The sequence below is a fragment of the Mangifera indica genome, chromosome 19, assembly GCF_011075055.1.
Source record: "Mangifera indica cultivar Alphonso chromosome 19, CATAS_Mindica_2.1, whole genome shotgun sequence".
NCBI lineage: Eukaryota > Viridiplantae > Streptophyta > Magnoliopsida > Sapindales > Anacardiaceae > Mangifera > Mangifera indica.
In genome coordinates, this window is record NC_058155.1 from 12,110,148 (window position 1) to 12,128,385 (window position 18,238).

The following is an 18,238-nucleotide window of genomic DNA, read 5'->3' on the forward strand; positions in this document are numbered from 1 at the left end:
ACCGAACCCAACTTAACAATGAGTTGAGCAACAAATAACTTGTGAGCCACTCAACTTGTTGGTAATCTTGCCACATCATTGGCTTGAATTTTGGGGAGCAGGTTTAGCGGTTTCAAACTGAAAATCCGAATAAAATTTACCAGATTCAGCTCAAACCATCAGTTCTTATCTCAAGATTGAGCTCAAGCTCAAACCTGCCTAAAATCTAATCAAGTCTGGCTCAAGTCCAAATGTCCAATAATACTCCGTTCAGCCCTAGGTTAAACAATGCTTCAAACTTGTGTCTGCGCTGCCGTTTACCGTCATTCAAACAAAAATAACAGGTGGTGAAAACAAACAAGAAAAAAGTTTCAGTGTAGGGTTAGTCCAATAATGTTGTTTTCAATAACCCCGCATAATAAAATGGCGAAAAAGTATTTGAAGATATAAATTGAAAAAAAAGAAAAAAATTAGAGCAAGACAGGTACACTTTTATCTCTACATAGAGATAACAAAATTTCTGACGAGGGAACAGTACCTTACGTCTTACGAGGCCGTCCCCTCTTACCAGTTTTCCCTTGAGTACCTTTTTCATTTTTTGATACATTATTAGTCCCCTTACCTCGACCTCTGCCAGAGTCCCTCCGACCAGACCGTTTCTTATGGTCCATCTCTCCATTAGCCTCTTCTTCTTTGTCATCATCATCACTGTTCTCTTCATCTTCTGACTCTGAGGAACTTTTTGATTTTTTCCTCTTCTTAGACTTATCAGAAGCTTTAGCAGCACTTCTTTTTGTGGAAACTGGAGATTTATTCTCAGGTTCCTCGTTTACTACAGGAAGGGTAATTCCTAATTAGTAAAAGCAACCAACCCCAGTGGGGCTTAATCAAAATTTTGCATTGCCCACAAATGAAAACGGAGAATCTGTGAACACCGGCTTACCTTCACTGGAAGCTTTGCCGTCATTTATATCAAGCTGTAAAAAACACAAAAATTAGACAGCCCCTGGCATATCAGTAACGAAATTTACAAAAAGTAGCAGCTACCATATAAAAGCTTAGAACATATATAACTCATTTAACAGAATCAATCCAAAGCTTTGTTTGGTTCACTCAATAGGAAATTTAAAACCCAAAAGAGGTTGCGTTTAACATACAACTATGAGGCCCTTTCAAGCCCAAAAAAAGACTTTAAATCATAGAATTCACCACGTGTCTTATAACGCCATTGCTCCTGTCCATCTTCCGGTTGATGAAAAATAAAATTGTTCTCTACTTAGACTCCATAATAGAGCTAACAAGTATTCATGCACTTTAAACCAGAGACTTCATCAAATGCACAAAGAAACCTATATTTAAAGAAGATGTTTTCTATTAACTTATGGAAGAATTACCTGATCAAGTCGGTCACCAACATTTGTTCTATCAACTATAATCAAGGAATGGCCGAAACCACAAGCAACGCTACCAGAAAAGGAAAAAAAAAATCAGAATGGGAATTTGAGGTGTTTAAAAATGTTAATATACTATTGAACACCCACCCCATAACATGCATGCCCTCAAGAAAATCTACCTTTTTTGGCATGGCTGAAGACCTGAAAAACATAAACACAAAATCGAATAGTAAGAGAACAGAGGGAGAAACTTCAAGGACATAAAGCCATAATGTGGCAAGAACACATACTTTTGTCCATTAGGCCCATATCCCAACTCCCCATATTGAGCATGGCCCCAACTAATGCAGGAGGAATCAGCACCAACAAAATGGTGCATGCTGCCTGAATCCATGCAACGTAAATTCCAACCACTGAAGAGAAAAGGAAATAGTATTAAGTGCAATAAAAAATTCCAAGCATGCGCACCAAATATCAAACTAGAAGAAAAAGACAACTGGACAACCAAGGATATTATGAAGACGCAAAAAATACATCTTAACCTCACTCCAATAAATAACAGAAGAACTCTTTCCTAAAAGGTGTGAACCAAACACAAATTGACCAAAAAAAAATTAAACTGAAATTCTTGTAATATATTCAGAACAAACCACCATTTGGCCAAAAAATAAAGAACATCTAAGAGAAGAAAATCACGAGCCAGGATTCCCACCTAGTTAAGCATTGTAAATGAATGATGGTGAGAATTATGGCTACACACAAACTGCAAAGAGTACATTGAAGATAAGTAGATAACCGGAAAATATAACCTTAAATCCATGAGAGGTTTAGGATACATCCAGTCATCACCATTGCTCTTTATTTTGCCCCACATGTACAACTGTCCACCACCTGCAAACAAGTTTATCAATAACAAAACTAAATGCTAATTTCCTAAAGACAATGGGCTTGCACAAAAAATATTAGCAACAAATTCCAAACCTTTTGAAATCAACATTTGTTTAAATCATGCCAAGAAGTTTACTAAGTATGATGATCACAGGAATGGGTAGGGGAGTAGGATTTGGTAGGTTAATTTAATATATTAGTAAGATACAATACCTGCCGTACATGAAGAGTTCACAGAACCAGCTGAAATAACAGCATCAGGAGGCAAAACATTTTGCCTTTGAAAGAAGTCAACACGACGAGGGACCCACTCATCTTTCTGCTCTCTATGCCCAAGTCTACAAGTTTGCAAAAAGAAATCATATGAACCCTAAATCTACAACACACGAAACATTCAAATCCAAACAATTGTTCAAATAGCAGGAATGTTTCCTTAGCCCAAAATGCATCCATCAAGGTAGCTAATTTGAGATAGCAATTACCAACCTTCCATAACCACCAAAGCCCCACCTAAACAATTTCAGCACAGATGTACACTCAGTTGTCAATACACATATCCAGAGAAGGACATAGCAAAGTGTATCAAATGAAGTCAAACAAGAGTGTACTCACGTGTAAACATAGCCCTTTGAATCCACAGCCACTGGATTCCAAAACAAACTTAGAAAATCAGACAAAGACAAATATATATATGTTTTAAGGAAACATGAGGAAAGAGTGAGAACAAGTGTTAATAGCCAACCTGTGTGGTTTGTTCCACATGCAACTTTGACAATGGTCTCTCGAGCAAGCGACGCTATAACTCTAGGGCGAGGTTGAGCTTCATAAGCAAGCCTCACAGAGCTATCCTTCATATTGTACTGCAAAAACATGTGTTACATCAAGACTTACAAAGATGACGTCCCATTAGCAAGTTTAATCTGGAATCGTTATTTAATATCCCCTTTCACTGATACTGGCCATCCACAGCATTATAGTGACACCATCACTAAAATTTTACCCTCCACTATATAGAAGTCCAGTAACAAATTGGAAAATCAACTTATAGATAACAATAACATAAGGCAGCCAAACTATTAATATGGTCTTGGAACACAGAACAAATATAAACCACTGAGAGAATAAAAAACAATCTTCTATGAGCATACCTCATTGTCTGTTCCATGCCCAAGCTGACCATACTGCGGAAGGCCAGCAGTCCTACAAACCTCCAAACATTTTGGGCAGATCAGTGAGTAATCAGAAACATTGAAAGCCTGAAAGTTATCAGCTAAGAAATTAACAAACTGGGTGAAAACAAATCTACAAACCATACCATATAGACGCTCCTTCAACTGGCGTTAACCACACAGTAAAGTCAGCCCCGCATGCAGTACTTTTAACTTCAGACACAAGACAGCGAACAGGAGATGCCTCAATCTCTACAAACAAATAAACCAATATAAAGATTACAAGTCTATTAACATTATCCTTTGAAGTGCAACCGAATTATGCAACAGAAGGTAACAAATTCCTTTGTTAAAAATTATGTTTGTGATGAAACATTGTAGACCACGAACTTCACAAGACTGAACTTACCATTTCTAATTGAACCTGAACCGAGTTGCCCATGTTTATTCCAACCAAAGGCTAGGGTATGCCCATCTTCAGTAACCACCACAGTATGGTTCCTCCCTGCTCCAACCTTCGTAATTTTGTACCTTCAGCACAAAAAAGTATAAGGATCAGATGTTAGCCTTAAAATATTCAAACTTTCACTAACTTGAAGTACTAAAACAATTCTTATTGAAAGTTAATAATAAACAGAAAATTTCCATATTTGGAGATACAAGAAGCTAAAAATTGGAAAATTATTTTTGTTGATGCTATCCTGAATAAATAAAAATTATCTTCCCCAAAGCCATAAAGCTAAGAGGAAGCCACTAGCTCATATTTTACACTGCCAGACAACAGAGATATCAATTATTTCTCCATTCTATGAACAGCGTGGGCACAAATTGTACTAAAAAAGCTTTCTTAAAGATTGTAACATTCCACTTTCCAGGCCATGCTTAACAAAGGCCTAGAAATAAGAAGGTATCTCAATTGTACTAGATAGAAGCTATAGAGACAAAACTAATCAAGTTAACAAGCAGCAACTTACTTTGAAAGCTCGGAAACAACAGTCGGCCTATCACGCTGAATTTTATCCCCATGACCCAGTTGACCCTTCTGCACACACAAACTAAGTTTCATAAATAGAAATAAACAACACAGAGTACTAACGCATATACATAAGAAATCAATTCAACGGTGAGTTCAATATTTCCATGCCTCATTGCGTCCCCATGTGTAGCAACGCCCTTCAACATCTAATGCCACACAATGACACGATGCTACAACACCATTTACACAGAAGGCTAAAATTAAAGCTCAATTACAAGTAAACAAACTATCTAATAGATAGTGTCATAAATCAAATAGGCATAAAAATTGTTCAGCTTTGCATTTGAACAAAAAAAATTAGTTTACTTAATTATTCAATTGAAAAAAAAAAAAGCATGTATGTACTTACATACATACATATCTATATACAGAGAATAAGCTGTGAAACTAACCGCAACCGGAGGCTACAAACTGAATGTCAATACCAACTAAAGATCGGAGGCGAGTCGGGGAGACCAAGCTGCCTTCAAGAATACCTTTACGACGACCAACCAAATCCCAATACGTGGATCCACAAAATAAGAGTTCTCCTCCCTTTACTACCTTCTTCTCCTCCCCTTCTTCAAGTTTCTTCTCCGCTTCAACCTCAGACATTTTAAGTCAACTCCGCCAAAAAACTGTCAAAATTTTGACGGAAAACAAAACCAAGAAGTAGAAATCTAACGGCTGGAATTTTGAAACCGGAGGAGAAAGCAACGGTTAGGATGAGAGCGAATTGGCGGGAAATAGAAGGTAACAGTTGGAGGGTTTAAGGTGAAAGAGAAGAAGAAACAGATTTAAGAAAAGGAAACCCTAATTCAAAAATGTGAAAGAGAAATGGTTGTGAAGAAGAAGAAGTGTATAAATAAATAGGATAAAAAGGGATCGTTTGGGTTTCCGAGAATAGGGTATTTCAATAATTAATAAAGGAAATAAATTGTGGAGAGAGAATGAACAAACTTAGGAATCAATAGTGATTACATTTTGTTTCTCTCCTTTTTCTTTCCATTTCTTCTGGTTTCTACTTATTGTCCGGTGGATTTTATTTTCTTCAAGATGAAATTTGAGGTCAAATAAAATAACAAAATTTTTGCTCTGTGTTCCCTTTTTTCTGTTTTTGCGGCTCTCAAATTTTCATAAAAAATATAATGAAGCAGAGCAGCAAAGTATGACTTCATCAGTTGTGGGAACGAAAGATATCACAATTTCATGCATACAATCAGGCCCCCTAACTCAAAGAGGTTGATTACTTTCCAAAGAAAGATAATGAGCCATAGGTCATTACTCTTGCTTATATGTAGTGAGGGACTTAAGTTTATCCAGACTGGAGTGAGTCAAACTTAAATTGAAACTCTTGACTTGAATTTTTTTCATTTGTCTGTCCATTGATACTATTCACCCCTCCAATTAAAATTGTTCTACCCTTCCTCCCAGGCAATTTACTCACACCACACTAAAAACCTTCAGTGACAACCAAACTCAACTTGGAGCTGGGCATTATGAATTTGAGTCGAGTTTGAGTTGGTCCTTATTGGAGCTCGACTTAGCTCAAATATGTTTATATTTTTATATGTTCACATGAATAGTTAGTTGGCTTGGATGAAAGGAATATAATTTTCATTCATTTCTTCAAATAATGGGAAATCAAGTATATATTTCAAAGACAACCAATAACTTATTTCAACATAACTATGACTAAAGACAATGAAATCTTTATCTAAACTGGAACCAGCCAAGGGTTCAGCTTCAGTTCTCCATTGTCTCAGATGCAAAAAACCAACTGGAAAATATTGAACAATGGTGAAGTTCTAAATAGATAAAGTATATATTAAGGTATACTGGAGCAAATATAGTATGTGCTAAGAGTTCAGAAACTATGCAATTGGAATGAACAGATGGCTGACTTGACAAGCCTATTACTTTGGATCACGGATAGCAGCCTCACCATTCTGCCGCTCAGATTGCAATTGGTTAAGCAGAGGCTGCTGCTGTAACTCATATACATTGACTTGGTTTGGCTGCCCTTGGAACATCTGACTGATAGAAAGCTGCTGAGCCATAAGGCTTGAAAGATGGGTCTCTCCACTCACCTCTGCAGCTGCAAGCTTTAATCTTTGTACTTCTGCAGCTAATGACTCGTTTAAAGCTGCCAAATCAATCATAAAACAGAATGAATCTCTTAAACCAAACAAAGGCCATAAAATCAATATTATTCTGAACTCTGAAAATGAAATTAAGAGTAACCTTTGAAGTGAGTTTAGATTTTAGATATGTAAATAAAGGAAACTGACTCCCGAGAATCCCTATATGATATATAATGCAGGACTAATAATGAACTAAACCACTACACAATAAGCACTTGTATCAGCCTTTTCAAACATTAGGAGGAACAAAACCTCGATCTCAAGTTAAACAGCAAATCTGCGCAAGAAATTGATTCTGAAACAATAAACTTATAATGATAGAATGGTTCCCAGTCAAAATTACAACATTAAGAAATATATATGTGTGTGTGTGTGTGTGTGTATAAAATACTTGAAATTGCATCATTTTACACTTCTCAGAAAAGATAACTATTCATAGTAATTAGCATTATGAGTTTGGTACAGCATTAGACAATAGAAGAAAGCTGCTGCTAGCCTGCTACCAATTCAAGATGAAATCTCAACTATTGGAAAGCCTGATGAACCAAGATGTGGTGCCCAAAACAACAAACCAGCAGCTTTACACCAGTCGCATCTAATTATATGGCATACTAAAACAAGTCAACTGAAATGTGGTTTCGCCACTGTCTTACATTCAGGAAAAAAAAAATGTAGAGGGATCCTCTCTGTAAATATGCAACACATGTTTAGGTCCATTGCATTGTCTTTTACGAATAGGAAATCTTTTGAAAAGTTTAAATAGATTTATTGATTTGACAGTCTCTTCCCTATTCTTATCACCCTTTAAACACCTGATCGGTTGGATGACTTTATTTAGCATAATATTCATAATTACATTTAAAATATTAACAAGTCTCATAAGATAAGCTGGCAAGACCCCAGAAAACTTTGAATAATACTTTTCTTAATTTTATTTTCATGTTAAGAATAGTCAGAGTACATAAAATATTAAATCACATAAGAGGTATCAATTGATCAAATGGAACACAATCAGAAGAAAACTCTCTTCAGACACTTTAAGATCTCATATTTATGGATAAACAGGATTAAGAATTTTAGAATGCTTTGGTCAACATATATTGTGGCAAAACATCAGATATTTGCAGCATGTAGATAAAAGAAAAGTAGGTCTCAGTTCCAATGAATAAGAATGGGGCAATTAAACATGGAAAAAACTTATACCATCTTTGAGTTGAGCCTGCTGCTCCATGGCCTGAAGACGGAATTTCAATTCATTATTCTGACTTGTAAGCCCAGCTGAATCTTTCTGAAAATAAACAATGTAAACACAACCAACAAGTAAATGAGTAATATTTACTGAAGAAAAAAAGGAGGAAAATATTTAAGAGGTGATCATCCAGATAATTGTGCTATTATCAACAGCTTAGATACACACTTGTAACATTGTAACTTGGGTAGACAATGTGGTTGCCTCTGTCTGCAGAGTTTGCACCTTCTGTTCCAATTCAGCAATGTACTGCATCTTCCTCTCCTTGGAGCGAGCAGCTGATTGACGATTAGCCAAAATCCTAACACAATCAAAGAAAAGAACTGAACTCAGTAACACTACAGTAACTACACTACTTCCTCTAAAATTCAAAAGTACTATACCTTTTGGCACGTTTGGGATCTGACAATGCAATCTCTGCAAGCTTATCATTTGTCAAAATCTTTTTCAGCTCAACTTCGCTAAATTCACCATTCGACCTAATCTTAGCCATATTTCCATTGGTGGAACTGCCAGGAAAAAGTTGAGTTCCGAAAGGAAGCTTTGTTGACTCATCATCAAAATGAAAATTCCCCGTATAACTATCCATTGAAAGACTCCTATGGTGCCTAACAGTAGGAGCAATATCTCCAGTAGCACGCCTCTTGATTCCTTCCCTCTTCTCACTTGAACTAGTTCCCTGCAAGCTAATCAAATTTTCATTCGCATGACTTTCCACTTCGTTATCACTACTTTCACCTCCATTTGTCTTTGTACCACTAGCTCTGCCATCCAAATCCTTGTCCTCAGTACCAGATGAGTTCAACGTATCAATATTTTCCAAATTCATGTATTCACTGAACAAATCATCCACCAACTCTGGTTTCTTCTCACTTATCCCTTCTGCATGATTACTTCCATTGCTGGCATTCCATTCAGATTCTCGTTTCACCAATTGAATTGGCTGTTCTACCTCAGTTATTCCCCTACTCCCTATTGGTATCAATTGCGGTGATGACTGGATCATTGCAGAAAATCCTAGAGGGAAATCACTACTAGATCGCCTATGCCCTTTACGAGGAGGAAAATTCTCAACAGCATCAACTCTATTAACAGGAGAATGAATCAATAATCCATGAGAATTACCAACTCTTTCCTCCATGCACACATTATTAGATACTGTATCAGACGCTGATGATTCACGATATGTCAATGGATTGGATGGATTCAAGGGTCGCAAGCAATCAAAACCAGATGATTGAGACAAAGACCTATAATGGGATGCTCCCAAGTTGGCATTTGAACGAGACGCCATGATCTGTGACTGTGAATAAGGCAATGAAAGAGGATTATTTGGATGTGAAGGAGGCATACCTGGTCTCCTGTTGTTCTCAAGACTCATGTTTTGAGATAATTGACCCACCTGACTCGTACCGTACATGGGAACATCCAAATTGTTTCTCGCCTTGGTGATTGAAGAAGCTGACTCAAGTTTCTGCATAGTAAAGCAAACCACTTCCTACTGCCCACAATCTATTCTCTAATCTTTAACAAACCCTAACACTTGAAATCATCAACCCTTAGCAAATTTCGATGCCTGGGAATCTGGAAAAAGGGTAAACTATACTCTGGTTTATTGAGTCGAATACAACAAATACAAAGAATCAATACAAACTGGTGTAGAAGTCCATACACGGCAAAATCAGAGGGAATCTGAGAAATGGTGATTTGTTAACCAAAAGATGGCGGTAATCACGCGAAATTTACAAACATGCCAAAACTAGAAAAATTTTCTATAAACTTCAAAATTACCGAAATACAAATTACAACGACAGCACCCACTCACTGATGTAACTGTAATTCTTTATGATTTGATTAAGAAAGATCTTCCCTGTTATGCTGATGGGTCAGTACAGCAAGTCCTACTTGGCGATAAAGGTGTAAAGTGAGATTGAACTAAAGATCTTTGTTGAGTAACTTAGCAACACTTCTAACACTTTGGTGCCCTCTGTGGTTAAAACAAGATAAATAACATTGCTATTATCGAGCATTGAAAATATCGAGAGCCTTGGCCAGTCAAATATAATTTCATTATTAATCTGATAAAAACATTGGAAATATTCATATAAAGGCTATTTATTTAAATAATTTTATATTATATGGGTGCTCGTGCAATGGGCAGATCGACCATTTAACCCAAATAATATTCAATTTAAGATTAATTTAACTGTAAAAATCTAATTAATCTCAAGACCGTTGAATTGAAACTCAATTTAAGAATATATAATTTTAGATTTAATTTAAATTAATATAAATTTAAATATTTGAATTTAACTTAAATTTAATTTGTTTTTATAAAAATAAATTCAATCAATAAAATCGAATTTATATAGTTAAATTTGAGCTCGGATTCAAGTTCAAAAGAATTACGATGAAACCTAATGTTCGTGTCACCCAGGAAAAATTTTTCACCAAACCAACATGGTGACATGTCCTCAAACCAGTCTGTCGTAGAATTTCAGTGACCAAATCACTAAAGGCAGTATTCTTCCCATCATTAAAACCTGGTCCATAACCTAAAACCCATCCTATAAATAGTGATGGCAATGATAGGGTCAGTTATCCCATTTCCCGACCCCTGTCCCACCCTCGTTTCCCATTCTCCACCATGTCCCTGTCTTCTCTGATGTTACTGTTTACTTCTTAAACAAGCAGAACTCGAACTTGAATTAACTTTTTTTCGGATTTGACTCGGCTTAAACCCACCCTCTTAACTGCTGAATGAACAAACTTTAAGCCAAAGAAACATTTACGTAATTGGTTCTACTTTAAACTAACACTTATATTCATACAAGTACAAGAAGACGTGGAGATACAATACAACCCTCTACAATTATCCGGAGCTACCAAGGTGGATTAACTGGAGCTGACTAATATTAACCTAGCCAATGAGAAACGATCCTCCATTCTCATTATAACCATGGCTTATATCTATCCTGGGACAACAAAATGATGACAAAAGATTAAAAAGAAATTGGAAAGTGAGACAGGCCACTCATCCATCTTAATAAATTCCCTCCCATCCTTGACCCAGTAATTCACATTTTAGCTACATCAATTTTTTTTTTTATTACCTTACCGCCATAGCTTGTAGGAAAAACCATGGCCGACCATCACAGGCTGATTCTATGTTCCCCTCTTCCTCAATCAAAGTGAAATTTTCTTAATATCTACTTGATTGTGATGTAGCGATTTGTTCCATGCTTGGCCCAATGATCCTTCAGATCAATTGGACTTGACAGATCGTGGCCTTCTGCAGCTAGCCGGCTAAGCAGCTTGTTAAATGCACTTCCACTCATCTTCCGGCCACCTATTCGGGCATGCCGTTTGTTAGGCACTGTCGGTAGTGGGTACATGGACAGGGAGGTTGTGCAACATGCAGACTGCCAACCCCCACTTCCCCACTTGTAACACTGTCTTAGTGTCCCAGTGCACGAGCATACAGGTGCTGGCATGGTTGAATCATCAAATGTAACTTGGTTCAATCCCAGGACCTGACCTTTCCAATCAGACTTCGATGATGTCAAATGTTTATTAAGATCATCACCTGCACCATCCAAATCTTGCACACTTTTCCACTCTTGAGGCTTCCCAAACACAATCTTATTTAGGTCTTCAGTTTCCTGCTTAATCTTCCGTGGAGATTTTGATGTCTTCTTACTAGGTGATTTCACCCTGGCCTCCTTTGCTCGTTTACCCCGTCGTGGCTTTCCAGTCTCATTAGCACCAGGAGACATGAGGATTCCATCACTTGAATGCATCTCCCTTGTACCATATGCAGCTTCAGTCATGTGGGGCAGATTATGTACATGCTGCTGCGGTTGGTGTACGTGCTTCACCCCACGACCAATTTGGCATCCTGGTGGACATGAAGACATACTACCACTGGCCAGGCAATTTTCTCGAGACTGAAGACTTGCAAAGGCATTGTCTCGTTCCAAAATAGCATTGTTACGTTCAGCTATAGCCGTATCTCGCTGCAGGAATGCCATGTCTCGTTCTGCAATGGCTGCCTTTTTCTCAGAAAGAGCTAAATTTCTTTCTTGTATGGCTGCATCTCTCTCAGCCATAATAGCCATTATCTGTTTCATTGTTGGTTGATGATGCACAAACCACTGTTATAACAGAATAATCATCAGACACAGATTTTATAGGAAAAAATCTTCACACAGCAAATTTTATTGGTGATCAAAGGCATTCATATATGGTTAATCCAAACTTCTCAGGTTTCAATTTCCCACAGTACTGCTTGTAAATACCTGGCCCTGAGCTGCCTTATACTGCTCTGCTTTGTGTCTCCCGTTTTCACGATGCCCACCGTCATCCATTTGCGATGCAAATGTAATTCAAAAAGGCAAATACAATATGAGGAAAATCGCTTGATCAATTAAACATCATAATCTTTCATGGCTACATATCCTGCATCTCAAAATAACAAATTGGAGGCAATTTAAACTTAAGAGAAAACTAATTAATGGAAACAACCCCTACATGAAAATAGACACCAACACTTAAAGGAAATAAGACTATGAGAATAAAAACCACAACCAAGCCAGCAGAAGCACAACTGCATAAGCAAATTAATGGCACTGATTTGTCAAACAGAAGCACACACATACCAAACATCATAAAATCCCTTTGCTGCTGAAGGGAAGCCAGTATCTCTCAAATATGAGCAGCACTTAAGCATACCCATATACTACTGACTTAAGCTATGCCGGCCTTCCGCTATGCTCTGCAATAACCGAGTGCCATGAGATGAGGTTACTTCCATCCAAGAGAAAAGATTTGTGAAGTCCAAAAAGCAAGCCATGATCATGATCAGAGGGAGAAGACTATTCATTTATTCATGGTCTTCTCCCTCTATTAACGGAGTGGTTTTACAGCTTGTAAGCAGCCATTCAAATTGGGAGTCCAAAGCTGTATTAGTTAGATGTAGAAGTGTTGGGACAATGTCCGAACAGTTATAGGCCTGAATTAATTAACCCCAGTAGTATTTGAGCGTTTTGGGAGAAAGGAAGGCTGTAAACCTTTATAGACTATCCTCAATAGTTACTCTATAAGAACAAAATATAATTCAAAAATTGAAAGCAAAATAACATCAGATCATGACTATGAACAAAACAAAAACATTGAATTAGGAATTCCCAACTTTGATGGCCAAAACAAGACTTCAGGAAGACAACATCACACCTGTCATATACTAACAACAGACTGATAAAAACATCAACTACTTTTGGGGACTGCATAACAAACAATAATTCTTATAAAGTAGGTCTTGTTCTCTTTCAAACAAGAAGAATCCACCAGAAATTACATCAACTACAGGTTTAATTGGGTTTTGTCAAATAGGCCTACTCTTGTTCACGTTGATCTTCAATTCTCATAGGTTTCATTGAATAGATTCCAATGAGAAAATCAATCACATCATTCTGGTTTGTCCTTGATAGTATATTAAAGTATTTCAGGCTTCATTAATCAGGATTCAAGCAAAAAACCTCACTGACCTTGGTTCCATCCAAGAAATTAAGAATATAACAATTAATAAACAGAATGACAAAGCTTGCGCGGTCATAGGCATAAAACTTAATAAGAAAGTCCAGAATCCACACAAAAGTGAAAATGCAGAGAGACAAATGCATAGATACTTTATTTTCATGTTATTTGCACAATCAGCATCTCAAGAAGCAGTTATAGGAGCTCATCCTTGAATATCATCAATTATATCCGATCACAACATAAGAACGCCTAAAACTTGATGATTTAGGATTCATCTGACTCTATTGCAAATACAAAGATGTAGATCTTGTTTCCCACTTTCCAATTTTATTCTTCTTTCCAGAATCAAAATCGACTGTCTCCACATTATAGTCTTTATTTTTCAACATTAATTGTATCCCCAAGAAATTAAACACAAAATCTCAAGCTTTACATTAACTCCCAAGATAGATGATAAATAATAACAACTTTCAAACACAAAGATAAAAAAGCATTTGCCAATTCCTAATGATAAATGAAACTCGAAAGCTTCAATAATATCACAGAAAACCAATCCCTGGGAACATACCAAGCATAAATGTTTCATCTATAACGAGAAGTAGTCTGGAGATCCCAAATTCTATACCAGTCAAACATCTTAACTTCACCAATGACTTGAGAAATTCAAAATCACCAACTCAACCATCTTAAATGATCAAGACAGCAGAAATCGAAAAAGCATTAAGCCAGTCAAAGCAAGCTGCACTTGAGCGAGTAACTATTACTTAAAATACAAAGTAAAAACCCATTTTCAAAGACCAAAATACAGATAGATAACAATGATCAATTGCTTAAAATTGAATACATATAAGAAAAAAGAGGAAATCAAAACTTACAAGTAAAAGAACCAGCAAGAGAGAGAACCCTAATCGGGAAGATGAAAAATCTGTGGAACAGAGAAAGAGAGTCAGAAAGGTAAGAGAATTTTCAATTTATGTCTCCTGTTGGGTATTTACTCTGTTTTCTCTTCATAACTCATCTAGTTTATCCTTCCCACTTACAGTCAAACTCCAAGTTACAGCCTGCCCCGTGTAAGCATTGACATTATGTGAACAAGTTTTGACTGTTGTATGGAGGGGCGAATGGCCCATCTGTCGTTCTAGCCGTCCAATGTGGGATTTGCCTCGAGATTCCAGAAAAGTGGACGGTTCGGATTATTTTTTAGTGCTTGTACCAGTGGCGTTGGGCGAGGAGAAAACGACAAGATAGTACGAGTTTCATTTTCAAAGGGCTCTGTTCATTTGGTCTGGCATTGATGTTCCTCAGCATGTAACTGAGTCCAGAGCTTCCGGTAAATAACTATTTTACTGTTTTCTTTGGACATTTCGGTATGGCAAGAGGCAATATTTTTTGTGAATTTCAGTGAAACATGTGAGATTTCAGTGATTTACGTTGGTAACTGGTAACTGGTAACTGGTAACAGCATGTTTAACCAAAACGATGTGTTGGTGTTTGTGCAAAGAAGTCTTCTGAATTTTAGCAAGAGATGGGGCTCGACTCCAACCTTGTTAAAGCTATACAAGGTCGATGCAAATCCGACTCGAATATAATCAATCCGAAATCAAATTCAGTTTGCTCAACTAATAAATAAGTTGACAAGAGAAAAATTAAAATCATTAGAAAGGAAGAAGAAAAAAAAATTACTAAAAGAAAGAAACAATTATTTGAATTCATAAGAATCTTTAGAAAATAAACAAATTGTCAAAAAAAGAAAAAAGAAAAAAATATCTTTTGTTAGACAAATTTCAATGCATTAACACTATTAAGACAAGAAGGTTTGAACCAACTCGAACCATTTTATTCAAATCTAACAATGATCTAAACTCAAATAACTCAGATCAAATTCACCTCTAACAAAAGACATGATGCCCACTAGTTTAGTCTACAAACAATATCATAGTACGATTGAAATTCCAAAGTTAATTACATACACAATAAAACTATATGTACTAAATAATAAGTATTAATTTAGATACTAACGATGATGTATCGAAATGTTGTTGAATAAAAAATAAATAATATCAAATTATATAATAACATGTTATCAATAATTATCAAATTGATACTTATTATAAATTCATATAATGTAATTTTTATACATATAAGCAACGGATGAACTATTTTTATGGGCTTTTGTATGGCTCAAAGTTGTAATAATACATTAACCCATAACTTGGAAATTCATAACATGAAATTTAAAAGCAAAAGACTTAAAACTTATATTAAGCACTTTTATTTTCACATGGTTGCATTATAGTAACAGCTATGTCTCTCTCTTTTTTCTTTTTCAATAAGTAATTAATGCGTCGCAGAAGTTCAAACCCGAGATTTCTTCGTAAAAATTTTAATACTTTACTAGTTCTAATAAACACGTCTCTGTTGCCATTGCCAGAACACTAAAGCGAATTTCATTGATGATGCCAGTTTTCGATTTGATCATGAACCCAGATCTGGTTCAACTAGGGTTTATTAGAATGACACCCAATATAATCAATATGCGGCCTATAACAAAAGTACAAGACTTCCTTCCACAATCATATCTCTTCATTAACTTCTTGGCATCACAACATCTCAAGCTAAACTTGATCTCAAACCTCAATTGATGCTCTCCTTCGTCTCAACACTTGACTTACTCATAATGAGAACTCCAATTACAATGAAGAGGGCACCTGCAAACCACTTTGAAACAATTTTTTTTATTTCAAAAACAAATGATTTAATGAGAAAAATATCCGAAAGTAAGAGTTCCTTGGTCACAAGCTAATGCTGCAATATGATCTTGTAAAACTTAATTGAAATCAATTAAAGTAATGACATTGGCTTAAATTTGCCAAATAGATGATGAAATAATGTTGCAATTTTTTAATTATTACCACATTATTGTAACTAGACCTGAAATCTGAATTCTGTAAATTGTTAGTGTAGCAGTACTCAAAATAAAAATACAAGATATTTGTTTCTTTTATTTATTTAAAAAAAAAAGTTCATTCATTTTATAATGTTTGTCACTAGGATAAAGCTTCTGCAGTTAATTTACGCCCGATATTGAAGAGTGATGTTAGAACTCATAACTTTTCCTTGCATGACTTTTATAAACTTAAAGTAAAGCCATAGAAAATCGAAACTTCTACTATTACATACTAGGATTTCCAAACCCGGGTTTGAGCACAACCATAATGGAACCCAGGGCAAATAGATTTTCTCCCTCAATTTTGTTACTCATAAAAACATCACATAGTTTGGAATTTTCTAGTGCCACTTATCCTTGTTTACTTGTAAACCCATCCATATACACATTAACATGCACTTATTCAGTTCTGCGTTTTACAAAACCAAGTATGCAAATTGAAATCATCTTATACCACAAGCAGAGGTTATCAGTAATTCTGCCAAGATCATGAACCATTGAAGAACTCATTTTTGAAAAGGTACAAGAAAATCATATTTTCATGAAGCAAGTAGAATCCTTTTAAAATTTAGATAGATCAATGCATTCTAAAGCCTTGTAGTCAAAGATCGTCAGCATCAATCAATCACATAACCCAATTGTTACCTGGAACGGTAATGGTTCCCCAAACAAAAACAATCCAGCTAGACCAGAAGAGAGGAAGTTTGTAGCAAAGTTTGTGACCGTAGCCTGAAGGGATGAGAGAGCTTTAAGACTGTTGACATAACAGCCCCACATTGTCACATTAAAAATTATGACCATTCCATACCGAATGAGCTGTTAAGAACAAGAAGCATTATAGATCAACAACATGATACCAAAAATAAGAGGGAGAGAAAAGGCCTTAATTGAAATGAAATAGAGACAAAGATAAAGAAAGTGAACAAAACAACATGAAAGGGAGGGAGAAACCAGACCGGACAAGAATTTGTAAAATTTATGAACATAGATATCTAATGATCAGATATGGACAGAAAAAAGGAATCCCAAGATAACAATTCACAGAAACAGGGTTTTGATACTACATTACAAATATGGGTTCTGCTATACATTGCTGGAACATAACTTCAATACACAACTTATAAATTCATGGCCCAAAACTTGCAATATAAACTATTTCTTGGTTGTATTATAACAACAGCCTAAGAACATTTATGAAATCAAACAAGGACTACTGAGCTAGTCCAACAGAAACCTTGCAACTAGAAGTTGAACTCAACAGTCAAAAGAAAAAACATCCACATACAAATTATGGACTCCACACCAAAACAACCACACCCACTGAGCAAGAAGAAGAACATAAGTTACAGTAAATTCACCAATCCTATTAGGTGCCAAGTCCCGAAATCCGTACTGGGCGTATGGATTTTAAAATTTCTCTACTAGGGTTCGATATAATGAATAAAAATAGACAGGATGTGCTTTAAAATTACAAGCTAAAATCTACAAGGCAGGTTATAAAATGGGATAATTTAATTAGTAAATAATAACAATAATACGTTAAGTTGGTATGGTGATCGGAGGATGAGATAAGAAGATACCCAAGATGAGAAGTGCTTGGCGGATATGGCGGCCATAGCAGCATTCAATCCGGCCGAGACTGCCCACATATAGCCTTTGCTGTTTCTTCCATCCATGGCACTGTCGTCAGTTGACAGAAGAAAATGTGTTTGCGTTCTGAAAACTCTCAACTGATGAATATGTTAGATTCTTCATTATCTTCGAGAACTTGTATTCATAGGCTCTGCGTAAGCATTTGAGACACAGGTCATAAGGGTAAAATCAATCCATGTCCAAATTGAAACCAGGCTTAAATTAGTTTATGTGTTGGCCGATAAAGTTCTTTATGGATGTTGGTGGTAAAAGAATAGACACG

General features: G+C 36.1%; 4 protein-coding genes across 8 annotated transcripts; all 4 read right to left on the bottom strand.

Moving 5' to 3' along the window:
- Window positions 1–361: 361 nt before the first annotated feature.
- On the bottom strand, window positions 362–5,707 carry LOC123203768 (protein RCC2 homolog). 2 transcript variants are annotated; one of them, XM_044620237.1, is made up of 16 exons: window positions 4,859–5,707; window positions 4,575–4,636; window positions 4,405–4,472; window positions 3,840–3,961; window positions 3,577–3,682; window positions 3,410–3,461; window positions 3,004–3,121; window positions 2,874–2,904; window positions 2,748–2,771; window positions 2,475–2,599; window positions 2,183–2,264; window positions 1,664–1,786; window positions 1,521–1,574; window positions 1,374–1,443; window positions 923–956; window positions 362–811 (listed from the first exon to the last, which is right to left on the bottom strand). In XM_044620237.1, exons 1-16 carry the CDS (start codon window positions 5,058–5,060, stop codon window positions 519–521), a joined length of 1,566 nt encoding a protein of 521 aa, XP_044476172.1. In that variant the 5' UTR covers window positions 5,061–5,707; the 3' UTR covers window positions 362–518. The 2 variants fall into 2 exon arrangements, with proteins under 2 accessions (XP_044476172.1, XP_044476173.1); XM_044620238.1 differs by lacking the exon at window positions 4,859–5,707 and adding an exon at window positions 4,816–4,840.
- A 338-nt stretch (window positions 5,708–6,045) lies between these two features.
- LOC123203569 (bZIP transcription factor 29-like) lies at window positions 6,046–9,795 on the bottom strand. Its single transcript, XM_044619992.1, has 4 exons — window positions 8,222–9,795; window positions 8,007–8,139; window positions 7,793–7,877; window positions 6,046–6,591 (listed from the first exon to the last, which is right to left on the bottom strand). The coding sequence occupies exons 1-4, from the start codon at window positions 9,316–9,318 to the stop codon at window positions 6,362–6,364; spliced, it is 1,545 nt and encodes a 514-aa protein (XP_044475927.1). The 5' UTR covers window positions 9,319–9,795; the 3' UTR covers window positions 6,046–6,361.
- Window positions 9,796–10,625: 830 nt separating this feature from the next.
- Window positions 10,626–14,407, bottom strand: LOC123203320 (protein BASIC PENTACYSTEINE6-like). Of its 3 annotated transcripts, none has more exons than XM_044619648.1 (4): window positions 14,252–14,387; window positions 12,497–12,612; window positions 12,137–12,296; window positions 10,626–11,992 (listed from the first exon to the last, which is right to left on the bottom strand). In XM_044619648.1, exons 3-4 carry the CDS (start codon window positions 12,203–12,205, stop codon window positions 11,048–11,050), a joined length of 1,014 nt encoding a protein of 337 aa, XP_044475583.1. In that variant the 5' UTR covers window positions 12,206–12,296; window positions 12,497–12,612; window positions 14,252–14,387; the 3' UTR covers window positions 10,626–11,047. The 3 variants fall into 3 exon arrangements, with proteins under 3 accessions (XP_044475583.1, XP_044475584.1, XP_044475582.1); XM_044619649.1 differs by lacking the exon at window positions 12,497–12,612 and adding an exon at window positions 13,945–14,115 and having other exon boundaries at window positions 14,252–14,366; XM_044619647.1 differs by lacking the exon at window positions 12,497–12,612 and having other exon boundaries at window positions 14,252–14,407.
- Window positions 14,408–15,794: 1,387 nt separating this feature from the next.
- Window positions 15,795–18,137, bottom strand: LOC123202796. Of its 2 annotated transcripts, none has more exons than XM_044618931.1 (3): window positions 17,904–18,137; window positions 16,969–17,139; window positions 15,795–16,084 (listed from the first exon to the last, which is right to left on the bottom strand). In XM_044618931.1, the coding sequence occupies exons 1-3, from the start codon at window positions 17,997–17,999 to the stop codon at window positions 16,067–16,069; spliced, it is 285 nt and encodes a 94-aa protein (XP_044474866.1). In that variant the 5' UTR covers window positions 18,000–18,137; the 3' UTR covers window positions 15,795–16,066. The 2 variants fall into 2 exon arrangements, with proteins under 2 accessions (XP_044474866.1, XP_044474865.1); XM_044618930.1 differs by having other exon boundaries at window positions 15,795–16,094; window positions 17,904–18,134.
- Window positions 18,138–18,238: the final 101 nt, after the last annotated feature.